We start from the raw sequence: 22,660 nt of genomic DNA, 5'->3' as shown, positions 1-22,660 counted from the left end.
AAAGTTTCAGAGGTAATTATTACCTATTTGGGATAATATTTTATACATATATATATATATATATATATATATATATATATATATATATATATATATATAAATACAAAAATCCAGTCGTTGGGAATTGAGTTCTTTTAGCTGTGTTCCCCCAGCTTTAAATTTTAGGTTTAAAAAATTGTGGAGCAGGGACATTCTCAGAAAGCAGTGGGCTCCTCGGCCTTCCCTTTGGACGACTGTGTTTTGATTACCATTACACATGTAGGACAGAGCCACGCTGCTTCGTACCCTACCCAGCAGGTACTGGGAGTCTCTGGGCTTTGCTTTCTGGACTAAAATCCCTTATGGCCCAACACAGTGTGGCTGACCACGGACTTTCTCACTGGCCCTACCCTACTTTAGTTCTTAGCCGGCTTTGCTTCACTCAGCAAAGTCATTTTCTGTTTTATTGTTGTTTTGGAGCCCTTTAAGTAGGTTTTAATCGTCTGGACAAAATGCCTGTTTTGAAGTAGATTTTCATTATTGTCCATTTAACATGGGTATTGACTGTTTTATAATTTCAAATGTCTTAGAATCATATAAGTAACTTTAACACCTTTTTTTGTTTTGTTAGTTAGAACCTGGGCCTTTAGATGAAACTCAGATTGCTACTATATTAAGAGAAATACTAAAAGGACTTGATTATTTGCATTCGGAGAAGAAAATTCATAGAGACATTAAAGGTAAGAAAGCATCTTGTTTTTATTGCTTTGAAAACCTCAGGTGGATCGGACCGTGCTGCAGAGTAAAGCGGTGCTTTCCTTCTCCAGGGGGGCTGTCCGTGTGTCTCTTAGTGTCCCTGCAGCATGCCTGGGTGGGTGGAGGGCTGTCTGTGTGTTTCTCAGTGTCCCTGCAGCATGCCTGGGTGGGTGGAGGGCTGTCTGCTCAGAAGCATAGCCTTGTTGCCTGTTCTTGTTGAGCACATGATCTCGCTGAGGAGAGGACGGAAACATCCCCAAAATGATCATGGACGGGACAATACAGCAACAATATCAGGAGGCATCTTGGTTTTATTTTGCAGCTGCCAATGTTCTGCTCTCTGAACACGGAGAGGTGAAGCTGGCTGATTTTGGAGTGGCAGGCCAGCTGACAGATACCCAGATAAAGAGAAATACCTTCGTGGGCACCCCTTTCTGGATGGCACCTGAAGTCATCAAACAGTCGGCCTACGACTCAAAGGTAACAGCCGACGCTTCACCATCCCTGGGTCTGGAGAGTTCCTCCTCTTGTATTTTCACCTTACAGCTCTTCCAGGGAGAGTGAAGACTGCACCTTGAAGTAGGTCAGAAAGGTCGTTCTTGGACTTTGGTTAAAAGCAGGTTTCTTCTCTGTCACCTGCAATACCCTTTGTTTATCCAGCCCACAGTCAGTGAGGTTTTTAGCGTAATGTCTGCTTGGTGGTAGTGGTGGTGGGGAGCACCGAGAAAAGTGTGTTTGAAGGTGGTTGTGGAGGGACAGAGGATCAAGGTGGTGGCCACGGTAAAGGCACCCAGTGGAGCAACATGTGGAGTGTGGGTCCACAGAGAGGGCTCGGGGGCTGTTTGTGTATGGGTGATAGTTGAGGCCTGAGTGGAGTGGGTGAAGGAAGAGGGCTGTGGACAGAACTCTGAATGATATTTAAGGGGCAAGGACAGAAAGAGGATCCCACAAGAGAAACAGAAATGGAATAATGCTTTTAGAGGTTGCTACAGAACCTTCTTGTCATTAGTTTTAGTACCCAGTTAGGATTGTTACTCTCTCAGGCTCCTAACCAACATGAGGCAGAATTATAATTCCCTTTTTCCAACCTCTCTTTTTTTTAATGTTCACCCAAGGACATGCTTATTGATTTTAGAGAGAAGGAGAAGGAGAAAGAGGGAGAGGGAGAAAGGAAAAGGGTGAGGGAGAAAGGAAAAGGCTGCCTGAGACCTTCTCCCTCCCGTCTTTCTCCCTAGTGCGGGGTCTCTGGGTGTTTGTTGCCAAAGGCAGCCTCTGAGCATGGAGATTTCTCTGTGGAGCGTTGCCACCCTTTTTCCTGGCGTTCTTATCAAGATCAAATGCTCTTATCTGATCAGTAGAAGTTGCACTATTCTTTTTAGGTAGATAAAAGGTGCAAACTCACAGGAAATGCACACTTGGTTTGGGAGCTCAAGAAACTGTCACTGACCTTTAGTTACCTTTTCCTCTGTCTTAGGTTAAAAGCTAAATCTTTCATTTGCTTCGATCAGTGGTCGGCAAACTGCGGTTCGTGAGCTACATGCGGCTCTTTGACCCCTTGAGTGTGGCTCTTCCACAAAATACTGACTTCTGTGCACGGGCCACGAAGTTTCAATCGCACTGTACGTGTGCGCCCGCATGTGGTTTTTTGTGGAAGAGCCACACTCAAGGGGCCAAAGAGCCGCATGTGGCTCACGAGCCGCAGTTTGCTGACCACTGGCTTGGATTATACCCAGTGACTGTTTTTTAAAACATCTTAAAAAATTTTTCTATTGACTCTTTACTGGGAACCATGTGTGAAAATATGCTTATGTGAAATTTTGCTCTATGCCTGAGTCTTGGGGTTTATCAGAAGTGGGGTTCCAGAGGCTGGGCCCTTGGGGATGATGTCACACACACTCTCATTAGTTGTGACTCTGGGCTAGCAGCTCTTGTTAAGAACAGTGCCTGACAAAAGGCCTTTTCGGAGTTGCTTTGTGAAATATCCTTCCAGTGACTGCCACCCTCACCGAGACCTGCCTGACGGCTGTTTATGTTTAGAGGGGCACTGTAGCCGTGGTGGCCACCCTGGTCTCCTGATAACACGAACTCAACTCAGCTTCTTTCCCATTCTCCCTCCCATTCTTCCTTGTGGACGTTTTCCCTACGGGTCTCTGTGTTACAGGTAAAGAGCTTAACAGCTGCAGAGTAGCAGGTTCTGCTACATCATCATGAAAGCACGTCACTCAACCGCAGCCCCATTGAGAAGGAGTCCTTGGTCATCAGTAACAGTTACTGTTTTGTCACTTAGGGTCGTGCCACCTAGAACCATCCACATAGGAAAACATCTGTTCACAAATGTCTGCAGTGCAAAGCACTAGGTTCCATAGCTTTTGACTTGAACTCATTGAAATTCCAATAAGATGGATCTAAAGTCAGGCAACACATGAAGAGATGCAGGCCGTTCCATCTGGGTACACACGCTGATTCGCAAAGGAGGGTCAGGCTGGGAAGAGAAAGGGATTTATCTGCCTCACTAGCATCTTCATCTCACCAAACAAAAAGGGGACCAAGGCTTAGTTTTACGTATATATCTACAAGCTTATTTATTTAACACAACCAGTTCTTCAACCAGTATCTTTGACCCTTTGTCACTTGTCTGGGCTGCTTAGGTGTTCCGTCTGAGATTGCACATGCAGGGCATCTTACTGTCGACCTCAGTTCTTAACCTGAGCTCAGCATTACTAAGTCATGAGAGCCCGTATGTCTGAAGAACCTTCATCATAACTGTTACTGTTATTATGAAGGGGACTTAGGCAGCTTAGTTTGTTTAAGAAGACCTCAGACTTTGAAGGTGGTGCTAAGGCAGAAAACTCTGCTCTCTGACAAGGAAGCCTTTGCTTTCCTTGCTAGAGCAGGGTCTTGGGCTGCAGAACTTTCACCCCCGCCCCCTTCCTTTGTAAGGTTATTACGATGGTGTGTCAGGAAATGGATTGGACTTGGGTGAAAACGTTGGCTGTTTCATGTCCTTTTCTCTGTACTCATTCATTCGATCTTCACTGTAGTTGTACCCAGTGCTGTGTGCTGTGCTAAATAATTTACTTCTTCAGTGAGTAATGGCAGTGCTGGGTGTCAGGTGCTCTCACAGGTAAGCGGGAGTGCAGGGGGCTGAGTGAGGTACATCAGAATGAGCTGAGCAAGGAGTCAGACTTAGGGCTTTTCAGCCCCTCAAAGATAAGGGGAGGACGTTTGGCCCACGTCCATGTAGGAAAGGCAGGGCATTCATATTTGGATTGTACGTGTGGTGAAGAATTTGCTAGGGGATGAGGCCAGAGGATGTGACTTGCCTGTTAAGTGAAACGACATCCTGCAGACACTGAGAGGCCAGTGTCAGTATTCTCCTGTAAGTAACTCTTCCCATTTTGGTCTCAAAAGCAGTACATACGCTTTAATCTGGAAAATACGGGGGGAAAAAATGAGATGAAAAGAGAACCATCTGTAGCCCTACCACCCAAGCACAAGCTACATCATTTTGGTATCCAGTCATCTCTGAAATAACCGTTGGCAGTCTGACCGTGGTGAAAAGTGGAAATGAGTGATGTGTTAAAGGAAAAATAAAATAGTTAAAGATGAGTGAAAACACGGTGGTTGCTGGAGTCTGCAGGTGGCCCGTCCACTGCAGTGCAGAACTGGCCCTCCCCAACCTGATGCTGAGCCACCGGCCTCCCTGGCCCTGTGCAGGATCAGTATTTGCCCACAGACCCTGCTGTAAGGAGCCCTGGAGGTGGGGGAAGGATGGGCTTTATTTTAGCATGTAGTTACGATGGCGCCCTTTTGGACCAATCATATAATTGCTGTGTAGCACAAGTGATCTTTATACCTCTAGATGCTGCTTATAAAAGCGTACCTAAGTATTGCATCTAATTAAGTAAATCATTTATATTAAATCCATTTTGATCTATTTTTTGACTGGTTATAACTGTGATTTGGGTTTTCCAGGGTTTCCCCCTCTTCCTCTTGATTATAGAGTTGACTGTGGTTCCTTCTAGAATATTTTGTATGCACTATTTTTTATGCTACTCAAATTGCATTGGCCGCAGATTTGTAGCCAGCTTACTTCTACTTAAAGATTGCAGTGATTGGTATTGCAGGGATTTAGAATGTTGGATATTGGTACCCACTCAACCTGCAGCCCCATTGAGAGAGAATCCTTGGTCATCAGCAACAGTTACTCTGTGTTGTCACTTAGGATTGTGCCCCCTAGAACCGTTCACATAGGAAAACATCTGTTCACAAATGTCTACAGTGCAAAGCACTAGCCCCTCACAGCTTTTGACTTGAACTCATATTGAAAATCCTGTTTGTTTTCTTTAAAAATTGATTTATTTTCTTTATTGATTAAGGTATTACATAAGTGTCCTTATTCCCCCCATTGCCCCTCCCCCTCCCCCGCTCATGCCCTCACCCCTCTAGTGTCTGTGCCCATTGGCTATGCTTATATGCATGCATACAAGTCCTTTGGTTGATCTCTCCCCCTTCTCCCCATCCTCCCCTGCCTTCCCTCTGAGGTTTGATGGTCTGATCGATGCTTCTCTGTCTCTGGATCTGTTTAAGTTGTTCATTATATTCCACAAATGAGTGAGATCATGTGATATTTATCTTTCTCCAACTGGCTTATTTCACTCAGCATAATGGTCTCCAGGTCCATCCATACTGTTGTGAATGGTAGGAGTTCCTTCCTTTTTACAGCAGCATAGTATTCCATTGTGTAGATGTACCACAGTTTCTTAATCCACTCATCTGCTGATGGGCACTTGGGCTGTTTCCAAATCTTAGCTATGGTAAATTGTGCTGCTATGAACATAGGGGTGCATATATCCTTTCTGATGGGTGTTTCTGGTTTCTGTGGATAACGAGTCTCTTCTTATACTTGAACTTTAATTGCTTTGGAAATGTCTGTCCTTCCCCCACATAACATATTTTAAAACGCAGACACATATTCTGCATCTGATGCCCTATTTCCTAGGTACGGTCATAAGACAAACTCAGTTGCATGTATGATTCCGGATCGGTGTCATTGTTGTCGAGTGCTTGGTACTTCAATAAGTTATGTGCCACATCAGCTTAGTCATTCTTAAGGCTTAGTGTAAGTAAAGCTGCCATTGAATATATTTGGCAGCAGATGCCATTTTCTAAATCTAAAATGTATTTATTTAGGATAGATTCCTAGAAGCGGAATTAATTGGTTTTAACAAGTTTGGATGTTTTTATGGCTTTTGATATATGATGCCAAATTGCTTGCCGTTTATTCGCGTGCCAGTCGAGGTTTCTAAGTCAGTCAGGAGTGTGTTCGGTGTCTGCAGAGGGATCCTGCAGTCAGGAAGACACTTTAGGAGCCCCCTACAGAAGTCCCAGGAGAGGGAGCTCTGAACTAAGCCAGGCAGGAGGGCTGAGGGGCGACCCAGGGCGCCGAGATGTCGGGAGCCACACACCCGGCACTTGGTGATGTAGGAGGGTATAGAGAAGGGTCCCGAGAGGCTGGGTGACACTCCAGTTCCTGGCTAGGCTGGCTGCCTTGGAGGTTGGCATGTGCTTTGTCTTGACAGGGCTCTGCTGGCGACTCCCAGGGGAGCAAGTGAGTGATGCCCCTGCTCTTCTCTGGAGACTTGGCTGCGTAACGGGTGGGGCTGGGATGCTGTTTCCTTGGTTAACGTCGGTTGGTCCATCCTGGCAGGTGGAAGCGGGTGCCAGGTCCTCAAAGTCTTGCTGCCTGTTTGGGTATTGTCTGGCGTGGCACCCAATAGCAAGCCCTCTGACCACAGGGAAATGCGTGCCCACACATCGTGACAGACTGCCAGCAGACACGCCATCGGCCGGGGCCTTCTAGCTTCGGAGTGGGTTTAAGTGGTACCGGGTGCAGAGCGGTCTGGAGGTACACCCATCAGAGGTCATCTGGACAAAGGTCCTGCAGCCGCTCAGTGGGAGGCAGGCTGAGTAGCAGGCTTTGCCAACAGCAGCAGCTCTGGTGAAATCCAGTTGTGGGGGCGGGTAGAGTAGCAGACGGATAGGAACCATACAGACTTTAGGAAGGAACCTGCTGGGTAGAGGGGTTGCTGTGGCAGGAGAGTCGTGCTGTCCATCCTCGCTGCCTCCTCTGCTCGTGCATGCTGCCCTCACTCCTGTACCTGCACACGAGGCAGGTCCTCCTGCCACTCCAGTTATGGGTGCTCACTACGGGCACCCATCTTCCTCCTCCTGGGAGGGAGGGACTCTGGAATAGTCATTTAAAAATAATACACAGGTAAGATAAAGCAGAGTGCAGGTTGCAGATAGAAGGAAAACAGGCATATTGCTCCTGATACTGGTTCATCTAGTAAAATGTACAAAGAATTTAGAGCTTGCATATTCCGGCCTTCCCTGAGAACAGGAGAATATAGGGTATGTGATAGGCCTGGCATATATGTGCCAGGGAGATGGTAGTGAGGGTTTCTCATACTCACTAGGATTGCGGGAACATGACAGATGAATCCTTTCCAGGTAGTTAAAGGTGGAAAATGACCTGAATGGGGCTTCAGGCTTTCTATCTCCTTGCTGTAGTGTGAGTGTGAGAGATTTATAGGTTCTCACTTAATTGCCTGGAGTTATGGTGGGTTTACAGTGCAGTGACAAGAGCAGAGAAGCTGTACTAGACTGAGGACAGTGGAGGGCTTGGCCCCCATCCCCTGCAAGGCCACAAGTGGGGGCTGGGCAAGAGGAGGATCAGGCATCTGGACACTGGCACCCCCTAACTCCTCCCAACAGTGAGTCTGACCAAGCCTACAGACTTAATGAATCACTGGGTATTGACAGGAAACCCAGGAGTAGAACACATTAAATGACACCAGGAAGAAACCAGACAAATCCAGAATTGAGGCCTATTTCTTCCTCAAGTCAGTGATACTGGGGAGACAGGGAGTGAACTGCTCCAGGTTAAAGGAGCCTTAGGCCACCTAACAATCAGTTGTAGCGTCTGGGCCTTGTTTGGATCCTGATTCAAAGTAACCAACCATGAAAAGACTTTTGAGCAGTTGAGAAAATTATTACATGATATTAAATTATTACATAATATTGAATTATTATATGATAAGGAGTTATTGTTAATTTTAAATGTTGATAGTAGTAAAAAGCCCTTAAATTGGTAAACTGAGGTATTCAAGGAAAATGTCATGATGTTTTTTATCTGCTATGTACGATGGTGAATAACAGCTAAAACTTATGGTAAGTGTTAATGATTATTGAATTCAAATGCTAGATAAATGGGGTGCATTTTACAAGTATTTTCCACTTCTTTGTGTGTTTGAACATAAGTTCTGAGTGCTGTGTTAGGCACCTTGCATAGCCACTTGTTGTTATTCCTGTTTTACAGATGAGGGAACTAGGCTCAGAGGTTAGATCTTTGTCTGAGGTCATGAGACTCTGCTGGTAAAGCTAGCACTTAACTCGGAGCATTATGTTAGTCCTGAGCACTGCCTGACTGGCAAACACACCTCACTCCCCCGTCTGCCCTCTCTGCTCACCTCTGACTACCTCCTGTTGACTGCCTCGGGGGGCCTCCATTGACATTGAATGCATTATACCTCCAACAGCAAGTGGAAGAGGAGTACTGGTAAAGCCACCTTCAGTACAGAGATAGAAGCTGTTCTGTGTATTATTTTCTCCTGTGTGTTGCTTATTTTGAAATTAAACCAAAGGCTTATCTTTCTTATTTTCTTGTTTTCAAAACCTTAAAAGTTCGTTGAGATGTATTCTCTCTCTCCCCATCCCACAAGTATATTTATTTGAATTTACTCCTGCTTGATGCTTCTCTAAAGATCCTTTTTTGTTGCAGGCAGACATCTGGTCCCTGGGCATAACAGCTATAGAGCTTGCAAAAGGGGAACCACCTCATTCTGAGCTGCACCCCATGAAGGTTTTATTCCTCATTCCAAAGAACAACCCTCCGACGCTGGAAGGAAACTACAGCAAACCCCTCAAGGAGTTTGTGGAGGCCTGTTTGAATAAGGAGCCGAGCTTTGTGAGTTTCCGATCAGAATGGCCCACATCTCTTCATGTGTGGCCCGACTTGGTCTAAATCCATCTTACTGGAATTTCTTTTATCACTAATGTCAGCTGTCTTCAAAGTCTCATTTGTTTTCTTTTTTTACACGGGTATGATTGATTTCTTTGCATTGAAAATATGTTTTTATTGTTTATCTTTGAAGGATAAAATTTATTTTTTAGCATCTCATACCTCATTGAGCTTGAAGACTATTCTCCTTAATATTATATGTGTAATAATAACTTTTTCATTTTATAGTGGTAGGTCAGGCTATAAATTATGAAGCTATTTTTAATAATCGCAAAGTCTGGCCTGAAAAATAATGGCTAAATAATTTTTAAAGTAAATGTTTTCAGTTTCTTCTTGGTATGTGTCAGGAAAGAAAGGCAAATAAAATATAAATGAACCACCCACTTTGCCCCCCACCCCCTTCTTTATGTTTGAGGGACTCTGGCAGAGCCATGTAGCAGTGCCGACTACATAGCTTCAGCCTAATTTTCTCTCTGAATTAGGACATTATTTTGCAAGTTATCTGTATATTTTGGTGTTGTGTATAGCACCATATGTCCTTGTTTTCTCTATGGATTTTCTAGCAGGGTTAGCTGGAACCCCCCTTCTTTTCATGAACTCTTATCTAAAAATGGGTGATTAGTTTTACAAGAGCACAATGGTTTTCTAATATTATGCCAGTTTTGGTAAAGGAATTGAATGGCGAGTGCAACCTATTCTGAGATCCTCAAGGGGTTGCAAAGTACACCAACCATTGGTTGTGTGGGGCTGCTGTTCTCCATTGCCACAGTGCTCTGAAATTTACATCATGCTGTTAGTTCCTAGTCACGAGGCACCAGCACCCAGAAGTTACACCCACACACATCTACATCTTCCCATTAAAAACCTACTTCCAGCCCAGCCGGTGTGCCTCAGTGGTTGAGCGTCGACCTATGAACCAGGAGGTCACAGTTTGATTCCTGGACAGGGCACATGCCCAGGTTGCAGGCTCAATCCCCTGTAGGGGGTGTGCAGGAGGCAGCCAATCGATGATTCTATTTCTCCCTCTCCCTTCCTCTCTGAAATCAATAAAAATATATTTTAAAAAACAACAAAAACCCATACTTCCAGTATTGGCTTGCTTGCCGGTGTACATATATCCACCCCGGCCTTGACCCCAGATGGACCGAGAGAAGGATGAGAAGCTGAGAATGCAAGCACTTCTGAGATGCTTGGAGTTTCACAGTCCTGTGGACAGGGAGTGGGAAATACCTGAGGTGGCCCATGTTTTTCACAAGCTTAAATGTGAGAAATATCCCTACCTCTTGTTAATAAAGCTTTAGAAATTCAGAGTAAGCGGCAGCTTAGTCTGACTTGTGGTGTTTGTGTGTTCCCCCTGCCTGCTCCAATTTGGGCTTCACTCAGCTGCCTTGGGAAGCATGTTCCCTGTAATTGGTTTTGCCAACCTCAAGGGCAGAGCAGTTGGCCACGGTCAAAGCATGCTGTCTGGCTGTGGCCATCCTGAGCCCAGGGCCGGACGAAGTTCTCATTGGACCACAAGGAAAGAGGCAGACCTGAGAAACCAGCATTTCTAAATTAGGGCTGGATGACTGAGAACTCAGTACTCTTTGAGCAACCAAGAAAAAGGAATCTCCTGGCTCCTTTGTAGTTTCTTCTAGATGAATCCAAATGAACATTTTTCTTATTTTGGGGGATGGAGCCAAATATTAATATAGTAAGTTAACAAGGTAATACGAAACATGTTTTCTCTTCTTGCCAGCATTTGCAATAAAATGTTTTATAGAATCTAGGAGGCATATTCTAGCTCCTTTGGATGATTTCTGTGAAATTTTCTGGAGCATTTTCTACCTAAATTGAGTCGTTTTCTGAGAATTTAACATCAGATACTAAATGCTACTGTACACAGAGTCCCACGCACGGGTGCTGAATGGCTTATTCTTTGAATAGGTCTTAGGGGGAAAAACGTTTGAAGTAGAACTTGCTCTTTAGGTATTAGTGTGGTTGTGACTTTTTTTTTTAATCCTCACCTGAGAATATTTTTTCCGTTAATTAATAGAGTGGAAGTGGAGGGAGAGAGAGGGGAAGGGAGGGGGGGGGAGGAGGGAGAGGGAGAAAGAAAGAAAGAAACATCAATTGGTTGCCTCCCACAGGCGCCTCCACTGGGGCTAGGGGACCTACAACTGAGAAGTATGAGCCCTTGACCGGGAATTGGACCCATGACCCTAGGGTGTAAGGGCCGACGCTGTAATCCCTGAGCCAAACCAGCCAAGGCTGTTTGACCTTTTGAGGCAGAAGTCTGACTGTTGGGGTGGAATCAAGTGGAAGGCAGGGACTTCATCTCATGCTTTTTCAGTTTGCATTGTTTGGTGGTTTGTTTCCCAGAGACCCACGGCAAAGGAGTTACTGAAGCACAAGTTTATAATACGCAATGCGAAGAAAACATCCTACTTGACGGAGCTAATCGACAGGTACAAGCGGTGGAAGGCCGAGCAGAGCCATGAAGACTCCAGCTCAGAAGACTCTGACACGTAAGTCTCCGTCGTCCCAGTTGTTCGAGTGTGTGCGAGCCAGAGCATGTGCCCCTGACTGTGCGTCCTGACTGCGCTGTGCCTGAGCAGCTGGCCTGCGAGAATGTGGTGTTTATTCTAGTCTTTTCTTTGGGGTGGGCTTTGGGTTCCTTTCCTTTTATTTTTTCTTAAAGACAGTCCAGGTTGCTGGCTCTCCTCGTGTTACCGAGTTTTTCCGCAGAAAGCCTGTGTGATAAAACTGCGTCAACGGAACTTGACTGGTTTCTTTTTCTTTGGTTATACCTCGTGCTCTTAAAACACTGATCAGATGAGACTGCTTTAAATGTATATTTTAAGAGGATATGAATGCATGTTTTTGTGATTCCGTGTTGTGTTTTGGTAGAGGCTTCGCACTGTAACAGCGCTGTACCGGGAAGCTACTAAAAACCGGTGTCAAGTTAAGCACCTAGGAATTCCATTAGCTGAGGATGAATTGGGTGGAGGGCCATTTTAGGGGAAAGCTGGGCTCATGACTCTGACATAAAGGGGAAAGGAATCCGCATGTCGGGATGAGACCCAGTGTTTTCTCAAGGTCGCCAGGCGATTCCATTATCAAATGAGGAGAACCACGGATCAGGAATTGTTGAGGTCTAGACGCTGAGATTAGGGTGGTAGCACTGGGGATGGAAAGATGAACGGGGAGTCTGGCCATGGCTTTGGGGAAAGGAGGAGACAGTCCAGGCTTCGGCATGTGGCGAGTGCCGCTGGAGAAGAGGCTGGTCTGGGGAGGAAACCGAGTTGTGTGGGACGTGTTCGAGTTCTGATAGGGTGTCCGAGAGGGTGTGTCCAGTTGAGAGTGGCTCTGAGGGTGAGTTTGGGAGAGAGGTCTTGGCAGATGCTACAGATTTAGAGTCACCCTGGTCATTGGAGCCATGAGAACAAATGGTGTCCTTCGCAGCATATCTGCAGAGTGAGAAAGGGCCCTGCGGCCCATCACCAAATCTTAGGAAATGCCAGCATAAAGGCTGAGCCTGTGAATGACGTGGGTCAGAAGAAATTCAGTTTGTCCTATTGGGGAAGTTAATGCTGCTTTCATTGGGGAGATGGGGGGACGGGAAGGCGTGGCTGCAGCAGGCATTGTGGGACGTTGTGGGGTTCACACTCTGATGGTCTCTGGTCTCTGAGTTGGGAGGCAGGATTGTCTTGTGAAGCCCAAGAGGGACTGGGAGTGAGTGTCACTGGTGGGGGATGGGAAGAGTGGAAGTTGGTGTGGGGTGTGAGGGTGAGACGGAGAAGGCCTGCGTGGGAAGCTGGGCAGCCTAAGTGCTCAGTTGGGGTTTGAGAGGCCACCATGGGTCCTAGCCCCGCAGAGCAGCTCATCACGGGTCCTCCTGGATTTCTGTGTTAAGGGAAACGGACACGGATGGTCAAGCATCTGGAGGCAGCGATTCTAGCGACTGGATCTTCACGATCCGAGAGAAAGATCCAAAGAGTCTTGAGAATGGAACTCTTCAGCCATCGGATTTAGACAGAAATAAGGTATGTTTGCTGGTATGAGAGGGACCAACACTTGTGACCAGTCAGCGGCATTTTCAGTCACCTTTCTCTCAGGGTGAGGTGGCCCCTCATGGTGGCCTGCTTTGGAGTTTTGCTGACAGTGAATTGTCAGAGCAGGAGATTTTGTCCGACTGATTACGCAAAGTCAGACCTACAATGCTGATGTCTGCTCTCTGTAGGCCTGCCCTTCTGTGGGATCAGCATTTCCTGACACTTGAAAATACAGTGGGAATTATGGGGTACGGGAGTGGGTGAGGTTTCACGTATGAAATGACTTTCTAGCTCTCTTGACAGGACTGTCCCTATTTTGCATATATGGCTATTCATGTAAGTTACTAGAATTTTGGGATTAAGTTTTATTAAGTCATTAAAACCACGGTGGTGTATCACACTTGTAAAATGACTATATTCAACAAATCAGCAAACAACAAGTGCTGGTGAGGATGTAGAGAAAAGGGAACCCTCGTGCACTGTTGGTGGGAATGCAGACTGGTGCAGCCACTGTGGAAGACAGTATGGAGGTTTCTCAAAAAATTAAAATAGAACTACCATATGATCTAGCAGTTCCACTTCTGAGTATTTATCTGAAGAAATCCAAAACACTAATTTGAAAGAATATATGCACTCCTATGTTCATTGCAGCGTTATTTACAATAGGCAAGATATGGAAGCAACTTAAGTGCCCATCAGTAGATAAATGGATAAAGATGTGGTACATATATACAATGGACTATATTCCTGTCATAAAAAAAGAACAAAATCTTACCATTTGTGACGTGGATGGACTTAGAGGGTATTTATGCTAAATGAAATAAGTCAGTCAGAGAAAGACAAATACCATATGATTTCACTTACATGTGGAATCTAAAAATAAATAAATGGACAACAGAGAAACAAACTCATAGAATAAACTGATGGTTGCCAGATAGAAGGAGGGCTGGAGGACTGAGTGAAAAGGTGAAGGGATCAAGAAGTACAGATTGGAAGTACCAATAGTCCCGGGGATGGAGAGCACATAGGGAATATAGTCACTCATGTATTTGCTGTGGCTGGTGTCAGATGGGTGCTAGACTTATCGGGGGATCACTTCATAAATTACATTATCCTTGGGTAGCACCTGTCTGAAGTTGATTGAATTTTTGTAAATATCAAATATTTCTAATTAGCTTTTTTTTCTTCCCCAAGATGAAAGACATCCCAAAGAGGCCTTTCTCTCAGTGTTTATCTACAATTATTTCTCCTCTGTTTGCAGAGGTAAGATGCCCAGCTGTGGGGGTAGAGGGGGGAGGGGAGGAGCCTGCAGACTGTGGAATGGTTCTCATGGGAGCAGAAGTGCCAGGAGGGGAGGAGGTGAGAAGGGAGAGGAAGAAGGGGGAGTGTTGCCAGTGGAATCTGGGAGTTGAGGACCAGCAGGAGGTGCAGGCCGATGCTCTAACCCTGGGCAGTGCCGGCCAGGGCCCATTTTGTTCCTTTGTATGTTGTTTGGAAGATTGGTCCTTCAGGTTGTCTAGATGCTCCCTTGCTTTCCTGCGACCCTGCTGTTGTCACTTCTCCAGGATCAAACAGGCGATTAGGGAAAATGGCGTGTATTTTCTCATTTGTCTGAAGCTGTTTGTTATTGGGCACTCGAAGAAACTATTCTGAAGTCATTATTCAGAATTAATGAATTAATCCTGGTTGTAATGATTTTTTCCCGGCTAACCTAATAGTAAACTCGCAGGCCAGGCTTCCCAGGTGCTGCATGACCTTTCCCGGGGAGGAGAAAGCATTATTTGCAGAATGAGACTGATGCGGGGAATGATAGCATGTGTTCATAACAGCTGGAAGAGCCAAAGCTGTTTTATGAACTGTTAAAGATGATATTGAGGAGGGGACTCCTGACGAGGAGGTCATGTTTTCTCTGCTGCTGCCACCTGCAGCCTGCGCTGAGGGCTCTCAGTCCTGCCCTGGCTGCGTCTTGCCCTGAGCAGCCGCCCTGTGCATTGCACGTTTGCCGCATTCCTGAGGGACTGAATTGACCTTACAATGAGGGAGGAGCCTGCAGACTGTGGAATGGTTCTCATGGGAGCAGAAGTGCTAGGAGGGGCATACAGATCCCAGAATTTAGGGCTGGTACTTATTTACACGAACTAGAATATTTTGAGAAAAGAGGACCAAAATGCCAAAACCGGTTTGGCTCAGTGGATAGAGCGTCGACCTGCGGACTGAGTAATTTTGAAATTACTTTTCTGGTATAAGTTGGGTTGAAATGGAAAAAGAAAGCGGGACAGCCTGTCATCAGATTTGAAAAGGGGCACAGGACACCAGTTGTCTCTGTTCACTCTAGTGCAGGTAGGGGTTCAAGTCTGACTAACGCCTTTCTATACAGTGTTCTCAGCATCCAAACACTGTTCATTGAGAGGAATGGGAAGTGAACCAGTGGCTGCGCTGGGTCCCTGCCAGGACTCGTATGGCTGGAGCCACTGTGGTCCACACGTTGTGTTTCTCTCTGGAACAGATGCTCATTGGCTCCTGTGCTCGTGTGTGTCATGCTGTTGACGTTTGTGTCTTTTAAGTTGAAGGAGAAGAGCCAAGCATGTGGTGGTAACATGGGGTCCATAGAAGAACTGCGAGGGGCCATCTACCTGGCGGAAGAGGCGTGCCCTGGGATCTCGGACACCATGGTGGCCCAGCTCGTGCAGCGGCTCCAGAGGTTACTGCCGCCAGCCCTGCAGCGAGGTCCCTGCCTCCCGGGAGAGAGCCCCGCGGAGGCGCACCACGCTTGCCCTGTGCTTTCATAGGCCGGGTGTGGGGCCCTTCAAATGGACTGCTCTGCTTCCCTCCCTTTGCCAGCTGGGCGCTTTGTTCCTAGTCTGTTCTGTTACCTTCTTGTTCTCAGTTCTGAAAATCATGTGCATGAAGGATACAAATCTGGAAACGACTAGGAAGGACCGCAGGACTTTGTGGCACATAATATCTGTCTGCTCTAATGATGCAGCCTAGTTATACAGTCCTTAGCCATATATATGTTGGTAATTCTCCATTTGGTTTTAAAGTCAAATGTCCAAAAATTCCAGAAGTTTGGGCTTGGCGAGTCCAGTGAGAATGGATGCGGTGTGTGATTCTCCGTGGGCTGTGCTGGTTCTCGACTTGGCCTGACCTGTGTGCACTGACCGACCTGCGGGGTGCTCCCTGCACCCACGGGTGGCCCTGATTGCCGTGAGGAGGAGTGATCCGGGTCTCCCTACCCACTCTCTTGAACTTGTTTTAGGGTCTCCTGTGGAGGAGGTCACTTTGACTGCCCCAACCCCCAGCATAAGTACGGTCATTTGGGGGTGTTTGGAGAGAACGGAGGTGTGGCTCCATCTCTCCTCCACTCCCCAAACCTTCAACACTCCTGAGCATGAGTCATGTCACTGCTTTGACATCCACCTTCCAGGTGACTTGTCCAGGCTACTGAGTCACTTCCAAATGATGGCAGGGCCCCGGTGACCATTAGGAGCCTTGCAGGTCTCTTCTGAGGGGTCGGCTTGACAGTATGTGAAGAAGTTTGGGGTATGTGGGTCCCCTTGGCCACTTCTTAGACGTGATGGAAGGGGCCACCTGATGTCCTGGGAAGAGTCCTCTAAAGGGGCATCCAGAGAAAACCTTATTTCTGACCCTGCAGGTGTGTTCTCCTAACGCTCAGGTTCCTTTGTCAAAGACATCCCAACTTTCCAACTTGCTCTAAAGTTTAGGCTAGAGAATTAAGACTTTACTTGGCCACCTTCAATTTTGAGGCAATAGGCAGAAATGTTATCTCTGCCCTGACCCTTTTGATACTAATGAATTATAGAAATAAAGGAAAATAGAATAAAGAGGTCACTTTATCCTCACACAAGCACTGTTGTTCCCATGTCTGTGGGTATCTATCCACTGTGTGTAGGCAGTTAATATCTAACATAGCTTTGTTCTAAGATTCATCAAATGTTTTATCTTAGCATCCCATAAGCTTTTCTCCTATCCTATATAATAAAAGCATAGTATGCAAATTGTCCCCTTGACGAGAATTCATCTGGGAGTTTGACCATGGGGCAGGACCAGCCGGGGGAAGGATGGGAATGCCTGGCCGGCAGCTGCAAGGGACCCTACCAGTGCACGAATTTCGTGCGCTGGGCCTCTAGTTACTTAATAATGGTCTGTTTTTCTTAATTTCTCAAAGAAACTTGGTATCACTTCCCAGCTCATTTTAGTGACATTTACTTCTGATTAAAAAACACCTTTAAATCTCAAACAGATAGAACTAACCCAGAAACCAGTGGCATTATCTTGTTTTGGGTTTTGTTTTCTGCTTTTGTAGTGTCACTTTTTAGGACTGATATTTTCCACATTGTCCCAAATTGCTTGAAATTGTTAGTAATTTATATACGTAACTTGATTTCCCTGCAGCTACAGGGCTCGGGTGGTGGCCTGTGTGTTTAATTGGTCTGTCCCTCTGTTCCGCTTTCTTTAGTTGCTGAAATGAGTTGATCTGTACCAGTGCCGTCTAATAGAAAAATAATGTGAACTATACAGAATTTAAAATTTTCTAGTAGCCACATTTTAAAAAAGTGAAAAAATAAAACAATTGTAAAGTCCTGGCCAGGTGGCTCAGTTGGCTGGAGTTGTCCTCATGTACAGCGAAAGGTTGCAGGTTTGATTCCGGTCCATGTGCATACCCAGATTGCTGGTTCAGTCCCTGGTCGGGGGTTCATAAGGGAGGCAACCGATCAATGTTCCTCTCCCTCTCCCCCTTCCTCTCTCTAAAATCAATTAAAAAAACATATCCTCAGGTGAGGATTTTAAAAAAAGTAAAAAAAGGAGCAAGTGAAATTAGTTTTATGTTTTTTAACCCATTGCATCCAAAATCTCATTTTAACATGTAATCAGTATTACCATCATCAGTGAGGTATTTCACATTTGTTTCAGTAGCAAGTCTTTGCAGTCCAGTGTGTGTTTTACATTCACACACATTCAAATGTGAACCGCCACCTTTCAGGTGCTCAGCAGCCATGTACAATGCAGATATAATTGCCCACTGTCCACATTGTGCTTGAAGTTTTACTTTCCAGTGATGCCTTAGACGTGCTGAGTCGGCACTCTTTGTCTTCCCCGGACGGGTCTTGCTTGTGTCTCTTTCCTTCTTGGTGTGCGAATCCTGTCTCCTCCTCAGCTTCCGGGGTCCTTATCTGCTTCCCCCAGGCCTTGGCTGGTACTGTCCACTTACTCCTCCTGGGATCCCCAAGCTCTTCCTGTGTGTCCCTCACCCAGATGCTGCCAAACCACAGAGGCCCTTGCTCATGCCTCATACTTACTATTCCCAGATGCATTAGGCAGTGGATCACCTCAAAAACGAGAACCGCCTTTTCTAAAGCATTTCCAAGGTTTCCCGTAGGTCTTGGTTGAGTTAACGTGTGGATCCTTTGTGTGGATCTCCTCCTCCCAGGACTTCGGCATTTATGTTTCTTGAAATGTGAGCCTTAGGATCTGTGGCTAAAGCAAGCCTTTCAGGGGGATCTTGTGGGAGCACTTGTTCTCTGGCAGAGTGCTGAGTATTGTAACTGCCTGGGAAGAGGAGCTCTAGGTTGGAATACTTACGTAAGTCCCGTTAAACGTGTCCTCAGGCATCTGCTGTGACTGGGTCGGTTTTGAGGTGTCTGAGGGAATCCTGGCCATGAGGGGACCTCGCACCCTCACCGCTCCCTTTTTTATATTCCAAAGCAAGACAATACTGTGGGATTATTGGAAAATAGAAGAAAGTATACATGATCCCACTATTCTAGCCCATTATCAACATTTTTTGTGCATTGCCTTCCATTATTATAAATGTCGTGAACTTACTAATTTTTTACATTTCTGAAAAGTATAGTGCACACATACTTTTTGGGGCATTCTTTTGTATGTGTTTGGGATAAACAGATTGTAAAACTGTACAATTTTGCGCACACTTATTGATTTGTGTATAGATTGCATTGCTTAAATATTACAATTTCTAATATGTTATTTTATTCAGGCGGTTAATTTACATAACCATTTCTCTGTTGTTGGACATCAGAGTGCTTCCTAATTACTGTAATTACAGAAAACCCAAGCGACCATTTCAGGAAGGAGGGGACCTGAGCAAGCCTCAGTTTTTTTGTGGCCAAAAGTGTTTCTTTACACTGGTCCTCAAACCAGCCATGTTTGTGCATTCCTGGACTCTTACTCTGTCTTTGGTTAATACTGATTTTTCAATCTGATTATAAGTAAAGGTGTATCATTTACTGTTTTAGTCATACGGTTTTCTCTCCTGAAAGGCTGAACCACTGTCTCACTTTTTATTACATACTTTCAGTTCTTTTGTGGCTGAATTTAACTTCTCGGAAAATTTGTTGTTGGAACATGATTTTGTTCATTTTTATGAATTCTTTATATAATAATCCATTGATAGTTGCTCCATATTTTGATGACTTGGCAGTGTATGAAAATTAATAGGACTTTGGTTATTGTTTGAATTTTTGCAAATTAATTTTATAATTTTGAGAAATGACATTTGTTTCTATTTCTCTGTTTTTTCCTAGATACTCGCTAAGTGGTGGAGGAACTTCGTCCCACTGAACTTCCTTTGGCATTTGGGGTTTTGATTTTTCTTTCTTCTTCATCCTGCTCCTTTTAAACAGTCAACGAGAGCCTTTGCTGACTCCGCTGAAGAGCTGCACCGAGGGCTGGCCCAGCCGAGGCTGCCCATACAGGCCTCAGCGTCCTTCCTCGCTGGCCTTGGCCGGATGAGTCTAGATGGGTGGGGAGGGTCAGCTCCTTCCAGCGATCATTTTATTTTATTATTCTTGTTTTTAATTTTAACCATAGTGCACATATCAAGGAAAGTGTCTTTAAAAACAAATACACACCCTGAAATGTATATTTGGGATTATGATAAGGCAACTGAAGAAATGAAACCTCAGGTATCCTGCTTTAAGTTGTGCTCCCTCCCCGGGAGACGGAGAATCGCTCTGGTGGCTCAGTGTACAGATTTGTATATAGTGTCATTTTCACGGAAACCCTTTTGGCGTGCATAAGGAATCACTGTGTACAAATTGGCCAAGTGCTTCTGTAGATAATGTCAGTGGAGTAAATATTTGACAGGCCATAACTTGAGTCTATTGCCTTGCCTTTATTACATGTAAATTTTGAATTATGTGACCAGTGATTTGGGTTTTATTTTGTATTTGCAGGGTTTGCCATTAATAATAATTAATGCCCCTCTTAAGGAACACTCCTATTTGTACCTCAACAAATGCAAATTTTCCTCGTTTGCCCTACAACCCTTTTGGTACACTTAGAAGTTGATTTCCTTTTTCATTGATGGTACTATTTCTTAGTGTTTTAAATTGGAACATATCTTGTGTCATGAAGCTTTAAATTATTATTTTAAGTTTCTCCCCAATGAAGTGCTCTCGTCTCACATTCGTTTGGAATCGTTCCACTGCCAGCGCCGCGCCAGCTGTCCGTTCTCCCATATGATTTTGTTGCAGCTTGTAGTGAAAGCTGCATATCGTCTTTCCCACCTAAAATGTCTGGATGCTCACATGAATAAATTTTATAACACTTTCCTTGCATACTCTCTCTGAAACGTGACTCGAGAGGGCAGCGCGCCTGCTGTGTGTGTGTGTGGTTGTGTGGTGAGATGAGGCATTTTAGAATGCTCTAGGAAGAAGTGCCCAAATTCAAAATGCTGGATGTTCAGGTCAGTTCCCTATGCAACTTTAAAAATTAGTCATTGAGAAGATAGGGTTGAATTCTGCTGATTTGTAAAATTGTGCTCTCTCTTCCCAGGGACCTCAGTTAAGGGTTATTTTGTTCTCATACAGGAGCCTGTGTCCGCTAGCTTGGCAGCCAGGTGTCTACTTTTCTTGGCTTGTGACAGGGTCTTGCTTGCCAATGGGGCACCAGTCTCTGGGTTTGTGGTATGAGAATAGAGTTCTTGCAGCAATTCGACTGTCTGATTGAAGTATGCATGGCCCTTTTATATTTTTGATATGAATCATTGTCACCTCTTGTTGGTGTCGCAGTTCTTGAGGGGAAGACAGGACTTTCGGAGGCAAGGGAGTTACCGGGTAAACTTTGGGATGGAAGGTCAGGAACCTGTCGGCCTAGTGGCCTGGAAGTTAACGAGAGAGGACGGAGCCCGAGTGAGAGACGTTGGAGTGGGTGGTTATTGTTTAGGTTTGGTAGTGGAGTCTAGCTTTAAATCCTAAAATTAAATTTTGTTTTTTAAATTAGAAGTAGATTTGGGTGAAATTTCTATAAAGGATACACTTTGGTTAGGGGCCACAGAACTGAATTGCTAATTCTTATTGTACATGCTTATTCTGCAGCAAGGATGTTAACTTGAACAATAAATTGTGTTTCCTTTTGTGTTTCCAAGAGTATTCTGTGTGCGGGAGCTTTGATTTCCCTTTGTGAGGCCTAAGCCAAAGATCACTTTTGCTCATTACAGGAGAATCACTCAAAGAACGAGCAGTGTTCCCCCAAAGTGCTTGTCTGATTTAAGACGGACAACCTAGACAGCAGCTGATTTAAAGTTCCTACAATTTGCCAGTGGACAATGGCATATCAAGACGACGCTGAAGCCAATCTTAAATACGAGTAATGGGTAGTAGATATTCTGCAATCACTAGATTATGATACACAATGCTGTCTCCCAGATAAAGTAGAAAACGACTCTCTTAGTTTGTTGGAAGTATCTTCTGTTGGAAGTAGCTTCCTGGGAAAGATGTGGTTTAACTGAATGTTAAAATGGATCACTTCCTTATACAATCTCTTCTGATCTGTTACTTTCTGTAGACACACAGACTCAGCTTGTGTTTTTAAGGGCATGTTCTTTAGCCAAGGAGGCTAGCATTTGGGTGTCCACGTCAAGTCCTTTATTAAAGACAGATCAGGTTCCAGAGCTACCAGGGGACCTGCCTCCGACCATGTAGACTGCTGTTGGTGTGTAGCCAGCCGGACCTGGAGCTCAGCGTTCAGGATGGATTTACTAACACTCGGAAGTCTCTCGATGCCAAACCCCCGCAGCTGAGAGCTTATCCAGAGACTGCAGATGGTGGTGGCGCTCCCAGCGGGGGAGACGGTTTCACACACAAGCACAGCTACCACCTTTTGGAAATCGAGGCAGGGGGCCATCTTGATGTAACCAAGTGCCACACACCTTCCGAATCTGACAGTTTTGTTCTCAAGTTGGTCTTGTGGAGTGTCTAATTCTTCACGTAGCATTTGTACCTTTCTTTTGGCAAAACATATGGTCTGTTTATAAGCGTTTTTATATGTTCTTCCTTAAAAAAAAAACGGCTTCTGTATTTCTGCTATAAAATATGGCAATAAATGGGGAGTGCTGCAAGGTGTGTTCTTAAGCACAGGTACTGTATCACGCAAGGGTCAATAAAGTTCACAGAAAACAATGATTTTTGTAAGTTCGTGTCTTATGTGTAGAGCAGTGGTTCTTAACCTTCCTAATGCTGCAACCCTTTAATACAGTTCCTCATGTTGTGGTGACCCCCCATGTTGTTACAAATTGAACATAATTAAAGCATAGTGATTAATCACAAAACAATATGTAATTATATGTTTTCCGATGGTCTTAGGTGACCCCTGTGAAAGGGTCGTTCGACACCCAAAGGGGTCTCGACCCACAGGTTGAGAATCGCTGGTGTAGAGGGAATAGAGTGAACTTACCCCCACCCCAAATTTATGTTGAAATCCTAATGCCCAGGCGATGGCACTAGGAGGGAGTGATTAGGTCATGAGGGCGGAGCCTTCCTGATGC

General features: G+C 45.1%; 1 protein-coding gene across 6 annotated transcripts in view; it reads left to right on the top strand.

Moving 5' to 3' along the window:
- Positions 1–22,298, top strand: part of STK24 (serine/threonine kinase 24) — a 54,632-nt gene extending 32,334 nt beyond the window's left edge. For 2 of the 6 annotated variants that reach the window (XM_014466060.2, XM_023764203.1), the window contains exons 4-11: positions 611–719; positions 1,058–1,215; positions 8,579–8,764; positions 11,180–11,325; positions 12,714–12,843; positions 14,047–14,115; positions 15,417–15,553; positions 21,682–22,298. In XM_014466060.2, the coding sequence (XP_014321546.1) occupies positions 611–719; positions 1,058–1,215; positions 8,579–8,764; positions 11,180–11,325; positions 12,714–12,843; positions 14,047–14,115; positions 15,417–15,553; positions 21,682–21,736 (990 nt within the window). In that variant the 3' untranslated portion in view covers positions 21,737–22,298. Of the gene's footprint in view, positions 1–610; positions 720–1,057; positions 1,216–8,578; positions 8,765–11,179; positions 11,326–12,713; positions 12,844–14,046; positions 14,116–15,416; positions 15,554–19,418 lie in introns of all 6 variants that reach the window. The other 4 variants (XM_023764205.1, XM_023764204.1, XM_023764206.1 and 1 more) reach the window with 3 other exon arrangements.
- Positions 22,299–22,660: the final 362 nt, after the last annotated feature.

The sequence above is a fragment of the Myotis lucifugus genome, unplaced genomic scaffold (genome assembly GCF_000147115.1).
Source record: "Myotis lucifugus unplaced genomic scaffold, Myoluc2.0 scaffold_320, whole genome shotgun sequence".
NCBI classification, from domain to species: Eukaryota; Metazoa; Chordata; class Mammalia; order Chiroptera; family Vespertilionidae; genus Myotis; species Myotis lucifugus.
The sequence above is the reverse complement of the archived record's forward strand: the minus strand, read 5'-3'. Positions and strand labels throughout refer to the sequence as shown.